This window comes from Mesoplodon bidens (assembly GCF_964165515.1).
Source record: "Mesoplodon bidens genome assembly, chromosome: 18".
NCBI classification, from domain to species: Eukaryota; Metazoa; Chordata; class Mammalia; order Artiodactyla; family Ziphiidae; genus Mesoplodon; species Mesoplodon bidens.
The window spans coordinates 51,054,376-51,078,896 of record NC_138175.1 but is presented as its reverse complement, the minus strand read 5'-3'; the positions used below and the strand labels follow the sequence as shown (position 1 = coordinate 51,078,896).

At 61.2% G+C, this 24,521-nt stretch overlaps 3 protein-coding genes across 5 annotated transcripts; 2 read left to right on the top strand and 1 right to left on the bottom strand.

Annotated features, from left to right (window-relative positions):
* Positions 1-805: 805 nt before the first annotated feature.
* Positions 806-3,487, bottom strand: BLOC1S3 (biogenesis of lysosomal organelles complex 1 subunit 3). The gene is made up of 2 exons (XM_081216730.1): positions 3,397-3,487; positions 806-2,926 (listed from the first exon to the last, which is right to left on the bottom strand). The coding sequence occupies exon 2, from the start codon at positions 2,916-2,918 to the stop codon at positions 2,316-2,318; it is 603 nt and encodes a 200-aa protein (XP_081072856.1). The 5' UTR covers positions 2,919-2,926; positions 3,397-3,487; the 3' UTR covers positions 806-2,315.
* A 298-nt stretch (positions 3,488-3,785) lies between these two features.
* TRAPPC6A (trafficking protein particle complex subunit 6A) lies at positions 3,786-13,699 on the top strand. Of its 3 annotated transcripts, XM_081217592.1 has the most exons (7): positions 3,786-4,081; positions 11,326-11,393; positions 11,544-11,661; positions 12,261-12,344; positions 12,494-12,587; positions 12,784-12,903; positions 13,425-13,699. In XM_081217592.1, the coding sequence occupies exons 1-6, from the start codon at positions 3,950-3,952 to the stop codon at positions 12,852-12,854; spliced, it is 567 nt and encodes a 188-aa protein (XP_081073718.1). In that variant the 5' UTR covers positions 3,786-3,949; the 3' UTR covers positions 12,855-12,903; positions 13,425-13,699. The 3 variants fall into 3 exon arrangements, with proteins under 3 accessions (XP_081073718.1, XP_081073719.1, XP_081073720.1); XM_081217594.1 differs by lacking the exon at positions 12,784-12,903 and having other exon boundaries at positions 3,962-4,081; XM_081217593.1 differs by lacking the exons at positions 12,494-12,587; positions 12,784-12,903 and having other exon boundaries at positions 3,787-4,081.
* A 3,095-nt stretch (positions 13,700-16,794) lies between these two features.
* On the top strand, positions 16,795-24,410 carry NKPD1 (NTPase KAP family P-loop domain containing 1). The gene is made up of 3 exons (XM_081216054.1): positions 16,795-17,732; positions 20,838-20,969; positions 22,244-24,410. Exons 1-3 carry the CDS (start codon positions 17,633-17,635, stop codon positions 24,136-24,138), a joined length of 2,127 nt encoding a protein of 708 aa, XP_081072180.1. The 5' UTR covers positions 16,795-17,632; the 3' UTR covers positions 24,139-24,410.
* The last annotated feature ends 111 nt before the right edge of the window (positions 24,411-24,521 follow it).

Sequence of the window (24,521 nt, the reverse complement as noted above, 5' to 3'; positions counted from 1 at the left end):
CAGTACCTTTAAAAGGAAGTTTGATTTTTTTTTTTTTTTTTTTTTTTTTTTTTTGGCGGTACGCGGGCCTCTTACTGTTGTGGCCTCTCCCATTGCGGAGCACAGGCTCCGGATGCGCAGGCTCAGCGGCCATGGCTCACGGGCCCAGCCGCTCCGCAGCATGTGGGATCCTCCCGGACCGGGGCACGAACCCGTGTCCCCTGCATCGGCAGGCGGACTCTCAACCGCTGCGCCACTAGGGAAGCCCAGGAAGTTTGATTTTTTAAACCAGTATTTCTGGGTATTTATCAGAGGCAACCACACTGCAGAAGCACCAGTCTCAGAGTCTCCTTCACAAAACACGTTCATCAGGTGGCATCATTCTCTGTTTACTGGCTGTTCAATAAAGACCAAGAATCTTTACCTGGTTTACAAGCTCAGCTTCGTCTGGCCCCTGCGAGCACAGCACGCACCACCCTCACCACCCCCATCTCCCATGCTCCCTCAAGGTGGAGAGTAGAAGATATCACCCTCTTCTGCTATTAAATAGGCTCTGCCCCCTTCTGACTCAGGGCCCTTGCATAGGCTATTCCCGCTGACTGCGACTCTTTTCTACCCGACCTGTTTCACCTTTTTTATACCTTCAGGGCTTGGCTCAAACTCACTCATCACTTCCTCAGGGAAGCCATCTGACCTCCTCCCAAACAACGTCAGACAGACCTCAGTTACACCCTCACAAAGCTCCTGTATTTCTTTACGGCACTAATCACAATGCCAGAAAAATTATAGTTGAAGTATAAATTACAATTATTAAAACTATCCACTGATTTGCAAGAATATTTTAATGGCTGTCTCCCCCAGTGGACTGTGAGCTCTGCAAGGGCCCAGCCTGTGGGGCACCACCAGTGCCCAGCTAAGGACAAGCAAAGAACAGGAGCTCAAAAAATGTGTGGTGAATTAACAAAATACAAATAAGTGCAGAACCAGGGCAAAAAACTAGGAGCCCTGATTTCCCGGCCACAGGCTCACCTTCAACAGGCCAGGCGTGAAGGATCCCTTTCTTGGGACCCACATTCTCAGCAAAATCACCAACCTACCCGCCCCCAGCGTAGATAGAGAGATAAGAGGAACTGACCATATCAGTAAATGTCTTGAGTTTTAATGAGTCTGCCACAGAGCGTTCTTCCCCACTTCTCCATCCTGGGGGCCCAGATCTCAGCTCAGGCTGGGGTAAGAGCAGGGGAGGAGAGTAAATGTGAATGGGGCTGAGGGACTGGGGCTGGGAGAAGAGGGACCAGGTGAGGAGCGGAAAGAAGGAGCTAACCCCAGGCCCTGAGACAAGCCAGACAGCCAAGCCCTTTTAGCATCCAGGGAACAACACGGTGACCAAACAAAATACATGTGGTCCTTATCAGCAAAGTGGTGTCGTATTGTACCCAAAGTTCCAGGGCGAGTCTGTATTGGGCCCTAAGTGCCTGCTGGGGGCACTCTCAGCCTGGAGAGTCAGGAGGAGGCCCATCCTGTACCTGGAACTTGGGCAGAAGGCGCGATCTTGGCCTGGAGGGTGGGAAGGACACACCAACTTGGGCCTGGAAAGCTGGGAGGGGGGACCTCCTCGGGTCAAGAGGGGGTCTCATCTTGGGCCTGATGAAGAAAACCATAGGGGGTCCCTGGAGCCCATAATTAAATAGGTAGTTTAAACAGGATGGCAGAAGCAAAAAGCAGCAGAACCAAACCTAAGGGTACAGCTGGACCCAGGAAACAAGATCAGGCCAAGGGGGTGGAGCTAAGCCCAAGGAGAAGGAGCCAGGAGGCGGAAGGGCAAGGACTAGAAGGAGGAGATGGCATCAGAGCCAAGCCTGGGGAGCAGAAAAAGGGTCCAGATTAGAGGACAAACTTCCAGAAGTGGGACTAGGACCAGAGACATCAGAGAATCTGCGCCAGAAGCAGGACCAACCCCTGTGAACAGAAACCAAACTGAGGAAGGCAGATAGAAAGGAAAGGTGAGGCTCTGTGAACCGCTAAGATGGAGAGAGATTAAGGAGTGGCTAGTTACCCAGGAGTTTGAGCCAAGCTTCAGACATACACAAGCTCTGAACCAGGGAGCAAGGGCCAGGACCAGGGGGAGGAACCAGATGCTAGGGCCTAGCAGGGCTGCACAGCATTAACCCCCCATCCTGCCCCCCCACACACACACACAGAGCATTATCCAGGGGGCGGGTTATCTCTGAGGATGACAGCAAGATGGGTGGGTGGCTAAACAGGGCACAGAGCCAGGCCCCAGAGGCCGAAAGGCCTACCCCCAGGGATCAGTCAGGCGGGAGAGTGGGTCACAGCTAGGCTCGCGGTCCCGGGTCTTGTTCGGGCTCGGTGCCCGGCACGCCGCGGATGTCGGGCAGCAGGCGGCAGCCGGCCACGATGTCCAGACGCTCGGCCAGCGCGCAGAGGTCCCCCCGCGCCAGGCGCACGCTGTGGGCCGCCGCCAATCCCGCCGCCTGGGCAGCCGCCAGCCTACCGGCCAGGGCGGCCACATCACGGCCCGCGCGGCGGTACACGCCGCTCACCGCGGCCGCTACGTCGTGGTCCAGCCGCGCCTGGCTCTCAGCCAGCCGGAGCTGCAGCAGCGAACGCGCGGGGGCGGGCGCCGGGGCCTCCTCCTTTCCCCAGGCCTCGCCGGCAGTCTCCCGCTGCACTACGAGCGGAGGCAGATCCCTCGGCGCGGCCTTCGGCTCGGGCTCCGAGTCCGAGTCGGTCTCCGCGGCCTCCCCGGCCACCCGCAATCCCGTGGGGCGGCCGCGCGTCGGGCCCGAGAGGACCAGGTACAGCTCCTCCTCCTCCGACGAGGACACAGAGAGCTCCGAGTCCGTCTCAGCCGCCTCCCCCGGCACCACCGTCTCAGGCCTCCGCAGCGGCCTCCGCCGACGACTCTGGGACGCCATGGCGCGAGCTACGGAGAAGACGCGCGAAGGGATGATATGAGAGGCGGGCGCCCTGCCGTGGTTAAAAGGCGCAAGTTCTGGATTCTCAGCCCCTCTACTGACTACCTTAGCAATTTGGGGCCATCTGCTTCCCCTGCATGGGCCTCAGTTTCCTTTTCTGCATCATCATCCCTGATGATGATGATGATGGGGGCTACTGGACCCCAGCCTCCTCGGTGTACTGATGGGAAAACTGAGGACCACCAGCTCGATCAAGGCTGAGGCACAAGTACCCGGAGTCCCAAACTAAGCTCTTTCCGATTTTGCCTCCTAGCAGAGGCCACACCCTCCTCCAAGCCTGTGTCAGATTCGGAAGCACACGGGCTCCTGAGCCGTTCAGGTACCAGTGCCTGGGTCACAGAAAGGGTAACAGCCCAACTGGACTCTGGGAAGGGTGCACTAAGGGCGGGGTAGGGAGCGCTATCACCGAAGACCGTACCGAGTCACCGGAGCGTCCAGCCTGCGGGATCCGCTACCTAGCCGAAGTGCGGAGTCTCTACCGAGAAAGAAGGCGTCAGCCCCAACCAATAGGGGAACAGGTTGGGCGGGTGTTGGCGGCCAATCACCTGGGCCGCTCGCCTACCAACCAGGAAGCAAGCCCTCAGGACCAGCTTTGAGGGGACTGTGTAAAGAGCCACGTGAATATGGGCACGGCCAATAGGAAAGCTGTTGGGCTGGCGCTTCCGGGTTGTGCTGCGAGGCGTGTAGACAAACGGGGACTCTAAAGGACGAGAAGTCACGTGTAACAAGCGACTCGGCCAATGGAAATGCTCGAGGACCCGGAAACGGGGAAGCAGCAGAGGGAAGGGCGGAGATGCTTGTCACGTGCGGCCAATACAGACAAAGCAGGCCCTCCCCCTAGTCTCCCAAATTCAGGCGCGCACCACGAGAGCCCTGAAAAGGAAGGCGGGGTTAGCCCGAAACACCAATGGAAGCGAGAGTGGGCGGGCTCGCACTTAGGTGCAGGAGGCGGGGCTTGCCCAGCCGGGCCAATGAGAACGCGAGGCGCTGGACGGTTGTTAAGCAGGGGAAGTCGGCGCATGGCTGACGCGGCACTGTTCGAGTTTCTGCACACGGAAATGGTAGCGGAGCTGTGGGCGCAAGATCCGGACCCCGGCCCCGGGGTGAGCGCCGGGCCCCGGGGGGAAGGAGGCACGGGCCGCGGCGGGAAGACTGGGTCGAGGCCCCGGGAGGAGCAGAGGGCGCGGTAGCGGCCCGGGTCGAACCCCCGCCCCGCCCCTGCCTCGCTGGGCGACCTCAGGCGCCAGCTTCCACCTCTGCAAAGCGGGGTCGCAGCAAGAACTGAGCGAGACAGTTCGGGGTCAGGCTCTTAGCTCAAAGCCGGGCACAGAGTAAGCGGGTAGCAATTACAGTGATTACGATTACTGGGTATATATTGAGAAGTTATATATTGAGCCTGGGTTGAATCCCGCCTGCACCACTCATACAGGGTCTGAGAGCCAGTGATTCGACCTGTGTGCCTCAGTTTCCTCCCTTGTAAAATGAGATAACAGCACCTAAGACTCCGAGCAAGACATTTATTCATTCAGCAAACTTACTGAGCGCCTACTGTATTCAGGGCACTGTTTCCCTGTCCTCGTGAAGCTTACGTTTTAGTAGGGAAGTCAAAACAAACAGTAAAAATAGAATGTGCCACCAGCTAGTGAGAAGTTTTATAAAGACAACTTCAGCAGAGTCGGGGAAAGAAGAGAGGTGGAGTGGTGGATGGTGGAGGAAAGCCTTTCTGAGGAAGGGAAGGGAGGAAGCAAGCCCCGGGGATAAGTGGGGGGAAGAGCATTCCAGGGAGGGGGAAGCCTTCTGTGAAGCCCTGCGGAAGGAGCGTGCTTGGCATCTGGGAAGTTGGCCCTTATGAAAAATAAATGCGCAGACTTCAAAGCACTTAGTACGATGTCTAGCACCTAATCAGCCCTCAAAACACGGAGCTCTTGTTTTAAAGTCTGTTACCAAGAAGAAAGGGTGACGGAGAGAGTAGGTGCTTAATAAGTGGGGCTGTGCTCACTTTTTTCATTATTCTTTCTACGATCATCATCATCAATATGCAAGACATTTTTATTGGTCTGTGTTTTCTTCCCAGTTCAGGAGGACAAGGGTGTTGCTTGTTATCATCTCAACATAGTTTTTTCAAGTTCATCCATTCAACAGACTGTCACTAAAACCTGCAAGGTGCCAAGCCTTGCTGTAGGCTCTGGGGATTATTCAGCGAGCCATGCCAAAACCCTTGCCCTCCTGGAGCTTATGTTATAGTGGGGTAGGTGGACAAATCAGATAAATGAGTATATATTGTACCTTGGGAAAATGCTATGAGAACGTTAGCGTGTGGGAGAGGGAGTGTGCACTGGCCTGTGTTTTGGGGAGGGGGCTGCAGTGTCTCAGCACCCCATCCGTCCTGGCTTTCAAACCAGAAACCCGGGAGTCCCTGACATCTGCCTTTACTCCCTCACCTCCAGCCATCAGCCAGACCCTTCCTGTTGTGCTGTCTAAATATGGTTCCCATCTGGCCCCTCCCTGCTTTAGTCTGGCTTCCCTCCTCTGCCCTGTACCAGCCTCCTCCCTCATCTTCCAGCTCACTTCACCTGTCACATAACCACTGCCTTGACACCTATTAATCCTTCAGACCTTAACTCAAATGTCCCTTCCTCGGGGAAGCCCTCCCTGAGCCCCCAGTGGAAGTGGGGTATCCTTGTATCACGAAAAGTATGTAACTGAATTATATATCCATATGATCCTTCGATTCACAGCCTCTCCTCTGCCAGGCTGCCTGCTGTGTGGTGTGGATGGGGACCGGGTCTGTGTTGATCACCCCACAGTAGGTCCTCAGCATGGATTTGTTGAAATGAGTGCAGCCCCTGTGCCATGGAGGGTGTGGGCGGGGACTGGCATTCACTCAGTATCGTGGCCAGTAGTAGCACCCATCATGTGCCCTGGTGGGCTTCACATTCCTGATTTCATTGGACCCACCTAACAACCCACAAAGGTCAGCATGATCCTCCCCACTTTGTAGATGAGGAAACAGAGGCTTTTACAGATGGAGTCTTCACTGTCAAGTGGCAGAGTCAGGAATGTAACTGGGCCTCCCACTTCCAAAGCCTGTGCTATAAACTCTCGCCTGTCTTTCTCAATGCCTTCTCTGACACTCTGGGAGGATTTTAATGGGTTCCTGTGGCCAAGAAAGTGGGTGGGGGGACACGCGGTTACTCAGCTTTGCTCAGCACAGGGCTTTTAGAGCACGAACGTGCCTGTGACCCTTGGGCGTGGCTCTCTGCCCAGATGCCTCTGCAGTTCTGATGCTGGGTCCCACACCAGAGATTCCGGTAGAGTTGGGCCAGGAGGTGGCCTGGGCGTCAGGCCTCAGAGCTTTCTGGGTGGTTCCTGTGTGCAGCCAGGGGAAGGACTGCCGTCTCCCCATATTCTTTCAAGCTGGGGAGCCCTGTTTCTTAGCACATCGTGGGCAGCTGCCCTGGTTTCGCACAGTCTTTTCTCTATTGCTCCCGGCCCCTCCCCTCTCTGCTCCTTCTCTTTGGTCCAGCAAGTGTCCTGTCTGAACGACACGCAGGCCTTCTCTTTCTTGGGTACTTATCGTGTCTCCAGCACAGGATTTTATCTGATTTAGTCCTCAGAACAGCACTCTGAGGTTGACGTCATCATCCCATTTTACAGGGGAGGGACTGAGGCACCAGAGAGGGAGGGGTTCTCCAACGCTGCACAGCCAGGATCAAAGGCAAAATCAGGACTCGGGCATCCGTGCCAGAGCTTGTCTGTGGCATTAGGCCTGCCCTGCCCACCTGCCTCAGAGCCCCTTGAGGAAAGTGATGGTGGCTGGTTCATCTCTGTCCCCACAGCACAGGTGCCCAGGAGCCACAGTCATTGTTTAGGGCTTTTTTTTTTTTTTTTTTTTTTTAAATTTTTTTTAAGTCTTTATTGAATTTGTTACAATATTGCTTCTGTTTTATATTTTGGTTTTTTGGCTGTGAGGCATGTGGGATCCTAGTTCCCCGACCAGGGATCGAACCCACACCCCCTGCATTGGAAGGCGAAGTCTTAACCACTGGACCGCTAGGGAAGTCCCTGTTTAGGGCTTTTTGATCTCCACGTCCTGCCTGGTTATTTGTGGCTGTTGAATGGATTCTCCTGGATGGTCACGGGTTGAATGGAAGACTGGCCGGAGGAACTGGGAGGTCAAAGGGCCTTTGTTGTCAAAGAGAGAAAAGTTCCAGGAGTCGGAGGAAGAGGCTGTGGTTTGTCCACCTCAGGAGCTTTGAAGATAAGGGGAGCCTGTGGGCAAAGGAGTGAACCCCTCTGTGTGTGTAATGAGCTGTCATCCACTGGCAACTGGCCCGGGAATGGCCCTGCTGGGCAGGCCCTGGTCCACCGAGGCCCAGTGAGTGCCCAGGCCAGCCCCTTCTCTCAGGAGGGCCTGTGGTGGGTGTAGCAGCCATCAGATACAGTCCTTGTCCTCCAGTTCCTGGCACAGTGGATAGCAGGGGGCAGAGCCCTGGAGGGGGCGCAGTGCATCCGAGGCCACAGAGCCAGCAGTGGGGTCTCCATGCAGGAACTGGTGCCCTGTCCTGAGGGCAGTGGGGGCCACAGAAGGTTTAAACTGAGGTATGCCAGGCTCAGATTTACTTTTCCGGAAGTCCTCCCTGGCCACGTGGATGAGACTGGATGGAGATTGGGCGGGGAAGGCGTTGCTGCAGGAGCCCGAGCAGAGGTGAGGGGTAGATGGAAGGCAGGTGGAGGGGGGCTGGGTGAGCTCGGAGAGTGTCAGGGGAGAAGGTGGGATTTGGGGTTGTCTGGGCACCACCTGGGTGCACGAGGACAGCGTGACAGGGTGGGAGGTGTGCTCTCACCCTGTCACTCACCTGGTCACGCAGCGTAGTTCTTTTGGGTCTTCTGGGGCCATTCACCTTGGGGAAGCTGGAAGTCATCCCTTCTCCCTGTGCTTTTTTTTAAATATATATAAATTTATTTATTTTTGGCTGCATTAGGTCTTCGTTGCTGCACACGGGCTTTCTCTAGTTGTGGCAAGCGGGGGCTCCTCTTCGTTGCAGTGCGCGGGCTTCTCATTGCGGTGGCTTCTCTTGTTGTGGAGTGCGGGCTCTAGGCACACGGGCTTCAGTAGTTGTGGCATGTGGGCTCAGTAGTTGTGGCTCGTGGGCTCTAGAGCGCAGACTCAGTAGCTGTGGCGCATGGGCTTAGTTGCTCCGTGGCATGTGGGATCTTCCCGGACCAGGGCTCAAACCCGTGTCCCCGGTATTGGCAGGCAGATTCTTAACCACTGCGCCACCAGGGAAGTCCTCCCTGTGCTTTTCTTAAGGCAGGAACCAGCGCTGCTCCTTCCTGGGATGCCCTGCCCGGGGCCAGCACAGACTGGCTCCGCGGGTGGGGCTTGAACCTCACAAATAACTAATAACTAAGGGGCCACGCAGGCCAGGCACACAGCCCCCCACCCAGCTCCATCGAGTTTCAGTCCAGGACGGGACCGGGGGGAGGCAGTTTGGTTTCCTTGTTTTCCATTCATCCTACTCGGAGCTCTGTGGCCCTTTTCGGTCTGGACGCTTGAATCTGCCTTTAGCAGAGCACATGTTCCTCTTACGCGCCTTTCATTATTTCTTCTCCTGCACTGTTCCATCTCTCACAGTCCGAGGAATCCTAGACTTCCTAGATCTCTTTCCGCATGTCAACTTTTCCCTCATTTTTTTCCCACCTCGTGGTTTCCTTTTTTCTTAACAATCTGTGAGGTTTTACCTACCTTCCAGATTTGTCTCTTTTTCAGCTCCCTCGTGCACAAACGTTTCTCTTGGCTACCATTGCATTTCTAAGAACGTTCCCTTGTCTGATTGTCCCTTCCTCCAACCGCCCGTGCTGCTTCATGGATGCCCCTTGTGCCCACACTGATAAGCCTCCTCTGAGGGGTCCCCCGTTTCTCCCATTATCTCGGTTCCTCTCCATGGGCTGTTGTGTCAGCTCGGCTGAGGCAGGCGTGGGGAGCCCAGAATTGCACTGGCTCTGGGCTGGGCTCCAGAGGCTCCCAGTGGGATGGGAGTGTCCCGCCTTGCCCTCCCTCCTCAGGAATGATGAACCCCTAGTGTCTGGAGAGCTCTGGTAGGGATTGGGACTTGAACGCTGCTGAGTCCAGGGAGGCGGCTGCCAGAGAGCAGGCGGGGTTCTGCCGCCCGCCGCCTCCACCCTCTCTCCCGAGTCACCCGCTCATCCTCCGCCCTCCCCTCCCCACTGCCTCTCCTCCTCCCTGCTTGCATTATTCCCCCCTCCCCACCACCCCCAGTCTCTGCAGTGCAGCAGATATTTAACTGGCCCCTTTCAAGGGCTGGGGACCGTGGAGCCAACAGCAACAGCTGCTGTAGAGCGAGCTGCTGGTCACACCACCCCTGTGAGGTCGGGCCCCCCTCCGCCCTCTCACCAGCTTGTCATCCCCTGGGTGCCCGTCATCCCCACTAGGCTTGCTAGGCGAGCTCCTGGAGGCCAGTCAGGAAATGTCTGTGGGATAAACAGGGGAGTCCTGGGGGGGGGGGGGTCTTCCCTGTCCCTCGGGACACAGATGCACTTAGGGCGGAGCCCAGCCAGGCCCCCTCGGGTAGCTCACCTCTAGGAGGGAGGTGACGCAGGGGTGGCAGTGATCCAGGTGCTGAGATCCATCAGCCCACAGAACAGAGCCCCTCCTTCATGGGGCTTTCCTTCTCTTTCCCCATCAGCTCGTCATGCAGGTTGACAGATGCAGAGGCTGCAAATGACAATGATAGTAACGCTTCCTGAGCCTGACTCAGAGCACTTGGCTTGTACTTACCCACTCACTCCCTTAATCCTCATGAGGACCCTGGGAAGGTCCTCATTTTACACGTGAGGAAACTGAGGCACGGGGCAGCTGGTAGGGGTCAGGGGCTGATCTGGCCCTGGACCCTGGAACCAGCCACCAGGCACATGTCCCCCTCTCTGCCTCTCATGCCCCAAGCTCAGATCCTGCACATCATGAGCCTTCAAGCCCTCCCCGCAAGGCAGGCCCTGCTGTGCTGGAAGAAACCAGAGAGCGCATGCCAGTGCCACCAGCAGGAAGCTGTGTCCTTCCCCAGGCCCGGTTCCCACAGGAAGAGCACGGAATGGCGGGACAGGGCCTGCGTATCATGTAGCCCAGCAGAGGGCCAGCACGCAGGCCGCCTCTGCTCCAACCTCCCTACGCCTGGCGCATCCCCCCAGCGGGCCTCAGCCCTTGCCACTTCCCTGGCGCAGGGACAGCTGGGGGTGTTGCCCCGGCCGCCCACCCATCTGCCACCTACCTGCAGGAGCCAGACCTGCTCAGGTCCGAAGGACAGCCCCGTGGCTGAGGGTGCCTATGGGAGGTGTGACCTAACCCCTCTGTGCCTGGTCTCCAGGTGTGAAATACAACCTACCTTATGGGGTTGTTAAAATTAAACAAGGGGGTCTGTACGGGGCACCCAGCACAGTGTGTGCTCGAGTCCCAGTTCCTCACTTTGCTCGTTCAGCATCTGTTTTTAACGCGCCTCCTCCGGTGTGCCCAGCCCTGTGTTGGTCACCACAGGCCGTCCTGGTGTTTCTGACGCCCCCAGTCTGGGCCAGCCTCCCTCGCCTGCTCAGCTCTCTCCAGGTCACACAGATCAAAAACACACACAGGTCAGCTCTCCTCCAGCCTCGCCGTCCGCACTCCTGGGCACGTGGACAGACACCAGGTGCAGCCCTCCTGCCACCCCTGTCCCCGTGCCTCAGCCCCTCCACCGTGAGACCCTAGCCTGCCCTCCAGAAGGCCGCTTTGCCACCACTGCCTTCGCCGGGCACCCGAGGGAACACTTCCCTCCCCTGTGCGTCCCTCCCAGGATTCTCGGCTAGTATGTTAAGGCCTAATGATCACAGTTGACTTTTCAGCACCCCTGCTGGCCAGAGGCCAGGGCCCATGCCTTGTGGCCCCCTTACTCGCCACATGAGCCCCAGGGCAGGTCGCCTTGAGTTTCTGGGGTAACAGGAGTGCTACTCCACAGGGTTTTGTAAGGACAGACACTGAAAGTGCATATAAGAAGTGATGGGTGTTCTCAGGAAAGACTTGACCAGCAGGGTGAAGCTGAGCCTGGGGAAAACCCCTGCTTTTCCCGGAATGAGGGGAGCGGGTCCTGAGGGCTCAGGGGGTTTCTGGAGGCGCGTGAGGAGGTGGCGGGACAAAGCCGGCCTGTCCTGCCAGCCTGTGCAGCAAGGCCTCCCCTCTGGGCCTCCTCGCCCTGCACGGGCAGGGACGGGCAAGTCCCCTCGCAGCTGCCACACCCCGCGGCGCCCGGCTCCCTCAGGTGACCGAGGGCCCCTGCGCCTCTCTTCCCTGGCCTTCTAGGGACAGAAGATGAGCCTGTCGGTCCTGGAGGGCATGGGCTTCCGTGTGGGCCAGGCCCTGGGCGAGAGGTGAGAGGTGGGCAGGAGCTGAGGTGGGGTCCCTTCCCGGGCCCAGCTGGGCGGGGAGGGTACCTTGTTCCACACAGGAACCCAGCCTGGTCTTCTCCCTCTTCCTCATCTCGGGGCTCCCCCCTCCCCTGGCCTGGCCCCCCACCCCAGGCTTCCCCGGGAGACGCTAGCCTTCAGGGAGGAGCTGGATAGCCTCAAGTTCCTATGCAAAGACGTGTGGGCGGCCGTGTTCCAAAAGCAGATGGACAGCCTCCGCACCAATCACCAGGTGCGTGCCCACGCCCAGTGCCCAAAAGAGCCGGGGAGGGGACTCCCCCGCGTGGGGCGGTTGCAGCAGGCCCGGCCATGGGGACCTGCCCAAGCTGGGAGGCAGGCACGGGCCCCCTCGGGGCCTCTGTGCCATCCTCCAGGGGAAGCCAGGAGGCTGCTGTGGGGCGTGGCAGCTGTTTCCAGCCTCCCCGCAGGCCTCCCAGGATGGGCCCCAGAGCCGGCAGAAGGCCCCTTGGGGTGGGCAGCACCTCGCCTCGGCCTGATGCTTCTTGTCCGGACCCGGTCCTAGTTCCCATTAGGAGCCCGTGCTGTGCCGGGGCCCGGCGGGCCCCTCCACGGGCCTGGGCTGCAGCTTCTTACCACCACCCTGGAAGGTTACGCACCCAGCAGGGCAGGACACCAGGCCCAGGGCCGAAGGCCCGTGGGTCCTCGTGCAGCTCTGAAGGACGGGCCCGTGACCAACCACCACGGTTTTGAGGGAAGGGTCCTTCCAGACCTCAGCCCAGTGGGGCTGGGCCCTGGGTCCTTGCTTCCCCTTCCTCCTAACAAAGGTACAGGCGCCACCCCAGCCCCCATGGGCCCCTCATCTGTCCCCAGGGGACCTACGTCCTGCAGGACAACAGCTTCCCCCTTCTCATCCGGATGGCCTCGGGTCAGCAGTACCTGGAGGAAGCGCCCAAGGTACGGGGGCAGTGCTGGGACTCCAGCCCCAGGCAGGCCTCTCCCTGAGCCCAGGACCCCGGGAGAGGGAGGGGCCCAGCGCGGTGCCCCTGGTCCTGGGTGTTGGCCTCCCCCCTCTGCCCACAGTGACCTGTGTCCCCCGCCCCCAGTTCCTGGCCTTCACCTGCGGCCTCCTACGGGGCACCCTCAGCACCCTGGGCATCAAGAGCCTGGTCACCGCCTCCGTGGCAGCCCTGCCCGCCTGTGAGTTGGGGTGGGGGCTCCCGTCCGAGTGAGGCAGGGGTCCCCCTGCTCCCGGGGGGCCGAGGAGGTGGGGCCAGGCCACCCCAGCCCCATTTCACAGATGGGGAGTCTTGGGCCCAGAGAGTTTAAGTCACATGCCCAGGCCACACAACTGGTGCAGCGCATCCATGCCCCTGCCCCTGGATGTTCCCCGCAGCCTGCTTCCCCTGGGGCATGCCAGCCTGGAGGAGACAACCCTTGACGATGACCTGGTCTAGTGGTTTCTAACTCTCTTCCCGGCGCGGGAACCCAGGTGGACATAATGGAAGTCATCCGGGTTGGTGCTGTGCTGAGGGGCTCCACAGGCAGCCAGGCCCCATGGAACTTGGAGCCGGCGTGATGGGCTGTCCTCCTGACCCCCGGGTCCCCGCTGGCCCAGTGCCCTCCATCAGACAGGCCGAGGCCCCACCCTTACCTGGGGGCAGCCTGCAGCCAGCCCTCTAGTCCCCTTCCCTCCAGGTGTCTTCCCCTCTGCCAGTCCCCAGGCCCACTCATCACGGGGGACCTGGGACCTGAGCAGGCAGGATCTGAGCAATACATGCCCCAGAAGCCCGTGCCAGCCCCTTCCCCAGCAACTGACATGCTTGGCCTTCATGCCCCCAGTCACCCACACAGCCCTGGGGTGCACGCCAGGTGGGCAGGAAGCATCACCACCCTAGACTGGTGAGGAAACTTGAGGCCCAGCCGAGGCCACCCAGGCTGTTGGCGCAGGGCAGGGCTGAACGTCTCTGAGCTATTGGGGTACTGCCTCTCCCCTCCGGTCCCAGCCTCAGGCTAAAGCCAGCCCTTCTCTTCCAGGTAAGTTCCAGGTGGTGATCCAGAGATCCTGAGGGAGCCCCAGGCCCCACCCCTAGCCGAGCCTCACGCCACCCCATCCCGGGGACCCAGCTGCTGCCCGTGGTGGTGGCTGGTGCTAGGGAGACGGGGTCCACCGCTTCAGGGCCTCACAAGCGCTCAACAAATGGGTGTCATGGGGAGGTGGGGGTGTCCCGGGGGCAAGGTGGGCCCCGCCCCAGCCCACATTGGACATGTCCCTCCACACGGCAGGGGCTCAATAAAGGTTCTGTACGTGGGACCAGATTCCAAGTGGAAGGTGGGGGTCACGCAGGGTGCTGGGGGCAGGGTCATCTGCAAAGGGACTGTGTCACAGGTCCTGCGGGGGAAGCAGGCTACCCTGTGTGGCTCCCCATCCCACATTTCCTCCTCTCCTGGGCCCCCTCCTCCCCAGCCTCAGCCCTGGAGCATGCCGCCTCCTGCCCTGCACACCTGGCAGGGGAGGGTGGCCCCTGGCACTGGCACCCTTGCCAGCGTCAAGTCTGGGGCTGCTCTCTTCCCAGCGGGGCCCACAGAATGGACCTCTCCCTAGGAGCAGGGCCAAGGGCCCCCAGGGTGCTGGCAGGGATGGGCTGGGCTGGGGCTGCCAGGACCAAGGATGGATGCAGGTGAGGTGGGCCAGACACCCTCGGCTCCCCCAAAACACACACACACACACACACACACACACACACACACACACACACACACACACACACACACACACACACACACACACACACACACACACACACACACACACACACACACACACACACACACACACACACACACACACACACACACACACACACACACACACACACACACACACACACACACACGAATACACAGTTCATGTGCCTGGCGGATGCGAGTCATACCAAGAACAGAATAATGGCCAGGCTGACCAGTCCCTGGGCAGCTAGGCCTCCATGCCTGCACCCCACCCCCTGCCACCACCTCCAGTGTTTACATTCATAGCATCCGAGGGCATCACCCGTCTGGACTCTGCCAAGCTCTGCCACTTGCTGCCTGATGTGGGTAAGTACCCCCACCTCAGAGCTGCTCGCTGAGGCCGCGACAGACCCAAATGGGAGGAGGACGGGTCTCCTCAGTGGGTGGGGCTCCTCTGCAGACACCCCGTCCAGCCCCTCCCCCGCGCACACAGCAGCCCCTGGCCTGCCTCCGTGCATTTGCACATGCCATTCCCTGCCTGGCCCACTCCCCAGACTCCTGCTCCCTCTCCGGTGTCCAGCAGCCACCAGCCTCAGCTGCCCACCACATCCCTCGGAGCAGTTGCTCATTTGCCTGGTGCCTGCAGCCCTCGGGGGGGCTCCTAGACAGCCTTGTCCTGCCCTGCCGCCGTGTTTACTTGTTTATGTCCCGCTGCACTTCCCCTTGGGTCCCTCTGGGTCCCTCAGCTGGGTGCTCGCACTGTCCAGCACAGAGCCTGCAGATGTTCCCCAAATGAATCGCAGTCATTCAGCTAAACTGTGTGCGTGCGGACAGGTGGGGGGAGCAGGGGATCAGCCCAGCCCTGCCCTCAAGAAGCTCAGGGCTGTCCTGGAGGTTCCCCCCCAGACTCACCACGCCCCCACTCAGACACCAGCCTGGCCTCTCTGATGGGGCAGGGGTGCTGGGAGGGGGGCAGAGTCCTAAATTGGCAGAGGACAGGGAGGAGGGAGTTGCTTGAAAGCCTGGTGAGGGGAGAGAGAAGTAGCCGAGGGGAGGGAAGGAGCATAGCTGGGCTACAGGGGGCAGTGTCTGGTCACTGGGCACAGCTCTGTGGTTGCCTCCCCCATCTCCCGGGGGAACGAACCTCTGTTCGACCCATCACACCAGCAGCAGCCACAGGGAGACAGGACCCTGGAGAGCAAAGGGGCCCCCCACACACGCTGTGTCTAAGGCACCTCCTGCCCAGCCATCCCCACCCCCCACCCCCCCTCACCTCTCAAAGAACGTCCACAGGGCGCCTCCACCTACCCAGCACGAACCACTGCCTGCAAAGCCTGGCTCTGCCTCCCAAGACCCGGGGCAAAGGGACTCCAGCAGTCCGGGCCTCCGTTTCCTCATCTGTAAAGGGGGCATCACCCCCACCCCACTGGAGCGTGGCAAGGAGGAAAGAGGTTACTGTAGATAAAAAAGCATGTTGGGACTTCCCTGGAGGTCCAGTGGTTAGGACTCCGCCCGTTCGCTGCCGGGGCTGGGTTTAATCCCTGGTTGGGGAACTAAGATCCCGCAATCCGTGTGTTGGAATCAAAAAAAGAGAAGCATGGGGCTTCCCTGGTGGCGCAGTGGTTGAGAGTCCGCCTGCTGATGCAGGGGACGTGGGTTTGTGTCCCGGGCCAGGAAGATCCCACATGCCGCGGAGCGGCTGGGCCCGTGAGCCATGGCCACTGAGCCTGCACGTCCGGAGCCTGTGCTCCGCAACGGGAGAGGCCACAACAGTGAGAGGCCCGCGTACCGCAAAAAAAAAAAAAAAAAAAAGAATCCGCCTGCCAATGCAGGGGACGCGGGTTTGATCCCTGGTCTGGGAAGATCCCACATGCCGCGGAGCAACTAAGCCCGTGCGCCAGAACTACTGAGCCTGCGCTCTACAGCCTGCGAGCCACAACTACTGAGCCTGCGCGTCCGGAGCCTGTGCTCCGCAACGGGAGAGGCCACAACAGTGAGAGGCCCACGTAACGCAAAAAAAAAAAGCATGTACACTGAGTGAGGCTCCTGGTGAGCCTGGAATGCGTGTGTCATCATCATTTTATGTAAAGCATCTGGAGCAGCTGGCAGATGGGCCAGTTGGCACCACTGTTGCTGAACACCAGGCTCTGGGCTCAGGGGACTCCTCCTGACAACCACTAAAGGCAGGCACGGACGCCGGCCTGCTCAACAGTGAGGAAGCCGAGGCTCAAGAGAGGTGAAGTCACCTGCCCAAGCTCACACAGCTGGGCCCTGGAGGAGCTGGCACCTGAACCTGGGGCTGCATCTTCTCTGGGCCTGGACTCCCAATCCGTGTCCTAGCTTCCTTCCCTCCCACAGCCGAAGTGCCCAGACCAGCAGACCCTCTGGCGGGTCCCACCCCGGGCAGCAGCATGGCCTGCCATCTCCATCCCTTACCGGGGTACCACGGGTGCGGGGGGGGGGGCGCGGCGGCAGCCCCAAGTCCTTGAGAGCTGAGCGCACTGGACAGGGACTGGGCAGGCTTGCTGGGAAGGGGGCGGGGACAAGGTGGGCAAACCGGTTGGGCCACTGGGCTCCTGGCTCCCAGCTCCCAGGCCTCTCACCAGTCTGGCCTGTACTGACGCTGCCAGACGGTGGGGCTGGCACAGCAGCTAGGCTGGCGGCATCAGCGGGGCAGGGAGCTGGGGCTGCGAGGCTGCCATCAGGTACGGGGGACCCCAGGCCGGGGGGATGAGGTGGGCAGGGGCCACGCGCCGGGCCCCCAACCCTCACCAACTCCAGCTCTCACCCCCGTTTCCTCTGCCCCTTGGGTTCTCCAGTGCCTGCCTCTAAACAGCCTCCTTCCCTCGCTTCCACTTTGGGCTCCTCACATTTTAAACCCAGTGCCCGCCACCTCATCCCCAATTGGCTCAGCCTCTCCCCAGACTGGACCACGCCGACTTCATCTGCTCCCCCAGAGTCCCCCTCCCTCCAACCCCTCATTAGGTCCCAGATGTCTCAGCCCTGACATTTCAGCCGCCCGCCTGCTCGGTGGCTCACTGCTCCCAGCCTCTCACCGCACTGGTTTCCAGTCCCTTCACAGGGTGCCAGCCTCCCCCGCCCACAGTGCAGCCGCCCAGTACCTAGCTCCCCCAGTCTTACTCAGCCATCCCCTGGCTCCCAGCCCACATTGGCTCAGGACCCGCACTGTCCCAGCCTCTTGGAAGCTCCCAGCAGCTCCCGAACACCCAGGCCTTGGAAATCTTACCCACCCCAAATTACCCCCCAACGCCCCCCAAGCGTTCTCATCCTCCCGTGCCTGGCTGTCCCGTCCCCCCATCCTGACCTCTCCCTGTTACTCTGAAGTGCACCCCCATGCCACCTGGGTAGCCCAGGACCCCAACATCAGGGATGAGGTCTCATCTATCGCAGGTCTCGGGGCCGTCCCGTGGGTGGGTTCTTGCTGCTGGCACCCAAGGGGGCTGGGTACTGAGCCCGGCCTCTCCTCCCTGACCCCAGCAGGCGACCCCGCCGCCATGAACCAGCACTACACCATCCACTTCAACGAGGGTGCCCTGCCCCCCCAGACCCCCACCAAGCGCTACTTCTTGGACAGGGAATTGGGGCACCAAAAAGGTAGGGGTTCAGTCTGGGCAGTCCTGGTCACAAGAGAGACCTGTGAGTGGGGGGCTGCTGAGCAGATGGCCAAGCAGAAGAACCTCAGGACCCCGGAAGGAAAAGCCACCGGCACTCACCATGGAGGCATCTGCACAGGGGCCCGTGGGGACCGTAGGCCCTGGGAGGCTGGAGGTGGGAGCCTGGACTGGGGATGCCAGCGGGGGGGGGGCCCACCTGGCCTGCCCCTCCCCCCAGCGTGGACAGAATTCCCTCCCCAAATCGCCAGGCCTGTGGGGACTAGCCCACAATCTGGGGGGGGCAGAGCGGTGGGCGGGAGGGGTCGGAGGTCCAGCCACCCGTGGTGACCGCAGGCGCTACTGCTCCGGGCGCGGAGGGGGCAGCTACTCCCGTCAGGGCTGATCCAGCCTCCTCGGGGCCTCCCAGGGCAGCCCCCTTCCCAGTCCCCACCCCCTGCCCCAGGCGTGGGAGAGCGCAGGGCACGGCCCCGCCTCGGCCCACAGCCCCTCCTGGTCTTCTCTCTGACTTCTCCTGGGCCTCAGCTGAGTGACGAGCCCCAGCCTCCTCCTGAAGACCTGACCTGGTTCCTGCCAGTGCCCCTCAGGGGTCAGGGACCCAGGCCCAGTCACCCCCCACTTCCTTCCAGGATGCTGTCAGCAGTAGTACCGTGACCCAGCGGCACCTCAAGCCTACAGGCCCTGTCACCACCTCCCAGGCATGCCAGGCCTCCATGGGGTGGCGGTGGCTGTCGCCGGGGCCTCCAGCCCCCCGTTCTGCAGCAGCAATCCCAGCCCGCACTTCCCAGCCCCCTGTGGCAGCGGCTCTGCCCGCTCACGGCGCCCAGAAGGGGCCGCCTGCAACCACTACCGCCCCCATGCAGCTGGCCAGCACCCGGCAGCCGGCCCCCGCACGCACCCCCTCACCCGCCACGGCACGCACCACAGCCAGCAGCGGCCCAGCCCTGCCCTCTGCAGCCAGCACCCCCCTGGAGCCCAGGAGGCCCACGGACACCTGGCACCTGCCTGCCCCCGTAACCCGTAGCTCCTTCACCTCCTACAGGTCCGGAGCTCACCCAGCCTTCCCTTCCCGGGGCTCTGTCCTGGGGCCTGCCCTCCTCACCCCTCACTGGTTCCTGTCTGGGAGGGCGCTCGTCGCTCGTCGCTGACACTGGGCCTCTGGGCAGCCGCTGCTCCTTCACCTGTTGGGATCCAAGGCTTCCAGGCCAGGCCTGTCCATGCTGCCTCCATCCCGGGCTGGCCAGGGGCCCGGGCCCCAGCTTTTGACACCCTTGCTCTCCTTCCTCTTTTCCCAGCCCTCCTGACTTGGGGGCAGCGGGGGATGAGCACCAGCTTGCTCTGGTGTTGGGGAGTGCAGCTGCAGCAAGAGGTAGGGAGTGGCCTGAGGGATGGAGAGAGCAACACAGCCACGGGAGGGACCCACCCATTCATTCATTCATTCATTCATTCATTCCTTCATTCACCGTGACCAGGTACTGGTCGCCTACAGGGGCGCCAGGCTCTGTTCTGGGGGTGTCACAGGAAGCAGGGCAGACAGATCTCTGCCCTCATGGAGCTCACATTCTATAGGCGGTGGGGGGAGGCAGGTACAGGAAACAAGATAAATAGGGAAGTTCAAAAGTGTGTCACCGGGTGATAACCATGCTGCGGGGAGAATAAAGCAGGGAGAGGAAATGGCGTTTGCAAATTAAACAAGGTCATCAGGCGAGGCCCCATCAAGTCTGCATTTAAGCAAAGACGGGGCAGTTCTCTCGAGTAAATAGCAGCAGGATCAGCAAATGCAGACTCTGAGGTGGCCTGTTCAAGGGACAACAGGGAGGTACATGTGGCTAGATCAGGGGAGGTGAGGAGGAGGGTCAGACGGGGTCCGAGAGGGTGGAAGGTGGCCTCGTGGACGCGGTGAGGGCTCAGCCTTCTCCCCCTGGGGAGGCGGGAGCCACGAGGGCCCAGAGCTGACTCGGGATGTGACCCGAGAGTTGACTATACGAGGGAGGGCGGGAAGCAGGAGTTCAGGCGAGAGGTGCCGGCAACCTGACCAGGGAGGTGGCAGTTTCCAGGTCTGGTTTGAAAGGAGAGCACAGCTGAGCGGGGACTCAGCTCCAGGTCAGGCACAACCTCCTCGCTACAGCCTCGGGGCCTCGATGCCCATTTCACACACAAGTTAGTAGAGGCTCGGCGAGGTGAGGTCAGCCACTGACCAGGCAGAGCAGGCTCCGGTCCTCCCCAGCTGCCACCTCAGCTGACCTTGGTCCGAGTCTGCCTCCTGCCCTCCCAGCTGTGCCTCCAGGCCCAGCGCTGGCCCCCAGCGAGGGACGGATGCTGCAGCCCACGAGGCCTCTATGAAAGCGGGCGTGTCATCCCCACCACACACCGTGAGGCTGGCCTGGCCTCCCCCCCTGCCCTGCCGCCAACTGAGCCCCACCTTTCTGGTGCCCTGACTCCAGGTCCAAGATGCCTCCCAGAGGCATCACTCTGCCCGGGTCATGCGGGGAAAGGTGGCGGGGCCAGGACCAGAAGACACGTCTGCCTGGGGCTCAGGGTGGAACTAGTGACTTGTGGGCACAGGGTCATGGAGAGGGAGAGGGATCAGAGTAAGGGGCGGACAGGCAGCTGAGGAGCCTGTCCACGCTCGAGTCAGGCTAGCAGAGCAGAGAGGAACAGACTCGGCAGAACTTCTGAGCATGTAAAGCCGTATCTTAGGTATCTGAGGGCCCGGGAGTCTCGGGAAAAGCCTGTGGGATTTTCCCAGGGGAACCATGAGCCTGGTGACCTGGGGCCAGGGCAGCCAAGTTCCCACACACCTCTGGGCCAGGGCCAGGGTGGGTCTAGCCTCCTGGCCTTTGCCTGGTGGATCCGGGGCCCAGAAGGGCACATCTGGTCCTGAAGGAGGGGGCTGCCTGTGGCCACAGAAACCCTCTGTCGGAGGGTTTGACCTGAGTCATGGCTGGGAGTCAGGGAGGGGGGTGCCGGTGCCGGGAGGGGCTGAGGGCGAGCACTACGGAGGGTAGACAGGGAGCAGGGTGGTGCCTGGCCAGCGTCATTGACTCAGTTTCCCCACCTCCACCCCCTCCCCACCCCCGGGCCCCAGATCTCCTGACAGAGGATGACGTCTACTGCAGCTGCCTGGCCAAGACTCTCTGCCACGTGCCTGTCCCTGTGACCGTGGGTTTCTATGCCCCCTTTGGCTGCCGCCTGCACATGATGCTGGACAAGATCATGGGTGAGGATCTGCGTGTGTTGGGGGAGGAGGGATTAAGGGAAACGGAACCTTTGGTCCCTGCCCAGCCCCAGGCTTCCCTAAGACCTGCTCACCCCTGAGACCAGTCTGCCAGATGCCCAGAAATCAGCATTAACCAGGTCCCTCCCTATGCCTTTGCCCCCTCCCCCGCCAAATCCACTGCAAGGAGTCTTTCTAAAATACACATCTAGCCCTGTCCTTCCCCTGCTCAAAAGCCTTCCATGGCTCCCCAGCACCCTAGGGAGAAAGCCCAGGTTCCTCGCTTGGCTCCTGCCAAGTCCCTCCAGGCCTCTGTGCTCCTCGGACCTATCTCTTCTCCTCAGCCCTGGCCGAGGGCCTGGCGCCCACAAGACCCCTGACAGATAATGTTAATTGAAGACATGAGCTGAAACTTAGCCTGGTTCAAACGCTGCTGGAGCCCAGACCCCAGCCCCAATCATGGCCAGAGAAGCCAGAGGTGACTCACCTCCGTGTGCCCAGCCCTGGGGAGCACCTATCAAACAAGCCCACGTCCTGCTCCTGTGTTGTCACAGAGCAACAAACAAGGTCCTGGAAGGAGAAAAGATTCAGCTCTAAGGTAAAAGGAAACAGAGGTTCTATTCTGCGCTGAGTGACTCCGACTCATTCGCACTGGCTCACTCACAGCAGGCAGATCGTGCCCCCAGTCTCTCGTGATCCATCCTCCAGACATGCCCCGCAGCACTTTCTCAGCACCCAAGGGACACAGGGTGGCCAAAACAACCAGGGCCCTGCCCTTCCTGGGCTCACAGACCAGCGCGAGAGACAGACCTGTCCCCAGACAGGGATGACCCAGAGTGGGCAGGACTGCAGTGTGGGAGCCCAGAGTCACCTGACCCAGCTTGGGGATCAGGGAAGGCTTCCTGGAAGAAGTGATAGCTGAGCTGAGAGCCGGAGGAGAGGCAGTAAGCTAGGAGAACTGGACCAAGGGTGTACACTTGCTGCCTAGCATTTCTCTTCCTCAGCACCTGGCATGCATTCTTTCATTTCTTAGAGCCCTCCCTGCCCCCACTGGTCCTCTCTCCTCTGGGGGCTCTATCTCTGCCCTCCCCTGACACCCCAATTCCCCCTCAGACCCTTTCCTGTTCAAGCCTGGCTCCAGGCCTCTCCTTCCGCACTTCTGCACCTGCCCGGCACTTGGGGACGGGCCCTGGCTCCCCATCTAACATCCAGGCCCTGGCCTGGCCTCAGCTGGGTCTAGACGCTCACACCTTCCCCTGCGCCCTCGGTCCCGGCAGCGCTGATGCAGCAGGAGGCGAACCAGAGCGAGGCCGAGGAGCTGCAGCACATGCGGCGGCAGCCGAGGCCCGTACGGGGCTGGGGCTTCTCGAAGCTGCTGTGGTACCTGGTGTTCCTGCAGCCCATCATCACCGAGTTGCATATGCGGCGCAAGAACGTCAAGTTCCTCTTCATCCGCTTCAGCGCCTGGCAGTACGCGGGCAGTGACAAGCTGTGGGCCGGCCTGGTGAGCACGCTGTGCGAGGGCATCCGCCAACAATACGGCGCACTGCCCTTCAGCTTGTACTCGGTGCTGGGCAAGAAGGCGGCCATGAGGCCGGGCTACCGCCAGCGCGAGTGGCATTGCCGGCGCCGAGTGTGCCTGGCACTGCTGGCGCTGCTGGCGGCGCTCAGCCTGGGCATGAGCCTGCTCTACCTGTCGATGGGCTCCCACGCGCTGGTCCACGGCAACCTGTTCCGGGCATTCGGCGGCGCGGCCACCACGCTTTCGGGCTCCGGGCTGCTCATGGCCGTGTACTCGGTGGGCAAGCACCTGCTCGTGAGCCAGCGCAAGAGAATTGAGCGGCTGGTGTCGCGCGAGAAGTTCAGCAGCCACCTGGGCTTCATGTGCGAGGTGAAGAAGGAGGTGGGGCTGCTCACGGACTTCCTGTGCTTCCTGGAGATCTACCAGCGGCGCCGGCTGCGCGTCGTGCTCGAGATCACAGGGCTGGACACGTGCTACCCGGAGCGCGTGGTGGGCGTGCTCAACGCCATCAACACGCTGCTGTCCGACAGCCACGCGCCCTTCATCTTCATCCTGGTGGTGGACCCAAGCATCCTGGCCGCGTGCCTCGAGAGCGCCAGCTCCATGAAGGGCACGGCCGACAACGGTTACCTCTTCCTCAACCGCACCGTCACGCTACCCTTCTCCGTGCCCATCATCGGTCGCCGCACCAAACTGCAGTTCCTAAAGAATGCGGTACGAAGCTGCGACGACCTGCTCTATCGCGAGATGACGCTCAACGTGAAGTCGCGGGGCGGGGCCGGGGGCGGGGCGGGGAACGGGGACGGGGCGGGGGACGGGGCGGGGAACGGGGGCGGGGCGGGGGACGGGGGCGGGGCGGTGAATGGGGGCGGGGCGGGGGCCGGGGCGGGGGCGGAGGGCGGAGAAGTCACGCCACTCCTGGAGATGGAGGGGCAGTCCCGGGCCGAGAGCTCGGAAAGCCTCCTGGAAGGCCAGGCGGCGCGCAGCATCCGGGAGGCGCTCTGCTGCCTGCACGACGAGTGCGACTGCCTCATCGATTACGTGCCCGACAACGTGGTGTCCATGCGGCGCATCGTCAACACCGTGCCCATCACCGTGCGCCTGCTGCAACAGCAGCAGGGGGACTTTGGGGGCCTCTCGCCGCGCCAGGCCGTGGCTTGGGTCGTGCTCGCCAACCAGTGGCCGTGCCGTCTCAGCTGGGTCCTGCAGTGCCTGGAGGACAAGCAGCAGGCCGGGAGCGCGCCCGAAGCCTGCGCGCCCCTCTGGGACGTGTTCTGCGACCACAGCCTCGAGCTGCACACCATGACCGAGACCCTGCAGAAGATGCTCGACCTGGACGGCGACCCCGAGCTTTTCCACCGCTTCCTGGGCGCTGACTTCCCCTTCACCGTGGCCGAGGCGCAGAGCCTCCTGCGCTGCACCGTTAACCTGGACCACTCCATCCGCCGCCGCATGGGCCTCGTCCGGGCCGCCAGCACGCTCAAGACGCCCTGCCCGCCCAAGTACCCTGCCCGCAAAGCCCCGCACGCCGCCAGCGGAGCCAACCACGCCCCCGGGGCGGCCTGCAGTGCCTGCGAAGCCCACTTAACCCCAGGATGGGGGCAAGTCCAGACCCACGGCCTGAGTGCCCTTCACTTGGGGTCCGTCTAGCCCCGGTGGGCCTTGAATGGAAGACCTTGGGCGCAGCAGAGGGCAGAACTTCCTTCTGCCCAGATAAGAGTGTAGGGGGCCTAACTGGGCCCAAGTCCCAGGGTCCAGCGTCCGGAATGAGGCCTGTGGTGGCCACATTCCCCAGGTGAATCTGTGAGCCAGAGAGAGCTGTTGGCAGTAGCTACCAGGAGTGGGGCAGTGTATCAGTGACAGCATCTGAGAGCCCGGGCAGAAGGACCCATGAGGAACTCGGGGTTCAAGTGCAATAAATGAAGATGTGAAAACCCCAGATTGGTCTCCATGCCCCAGCCTCCCCAGCTCAGTGAGGAATGGCCACCAGGCCTGCCCTGTTCTGCCAAGCCCACTTCATCCCCAGGGAGTCA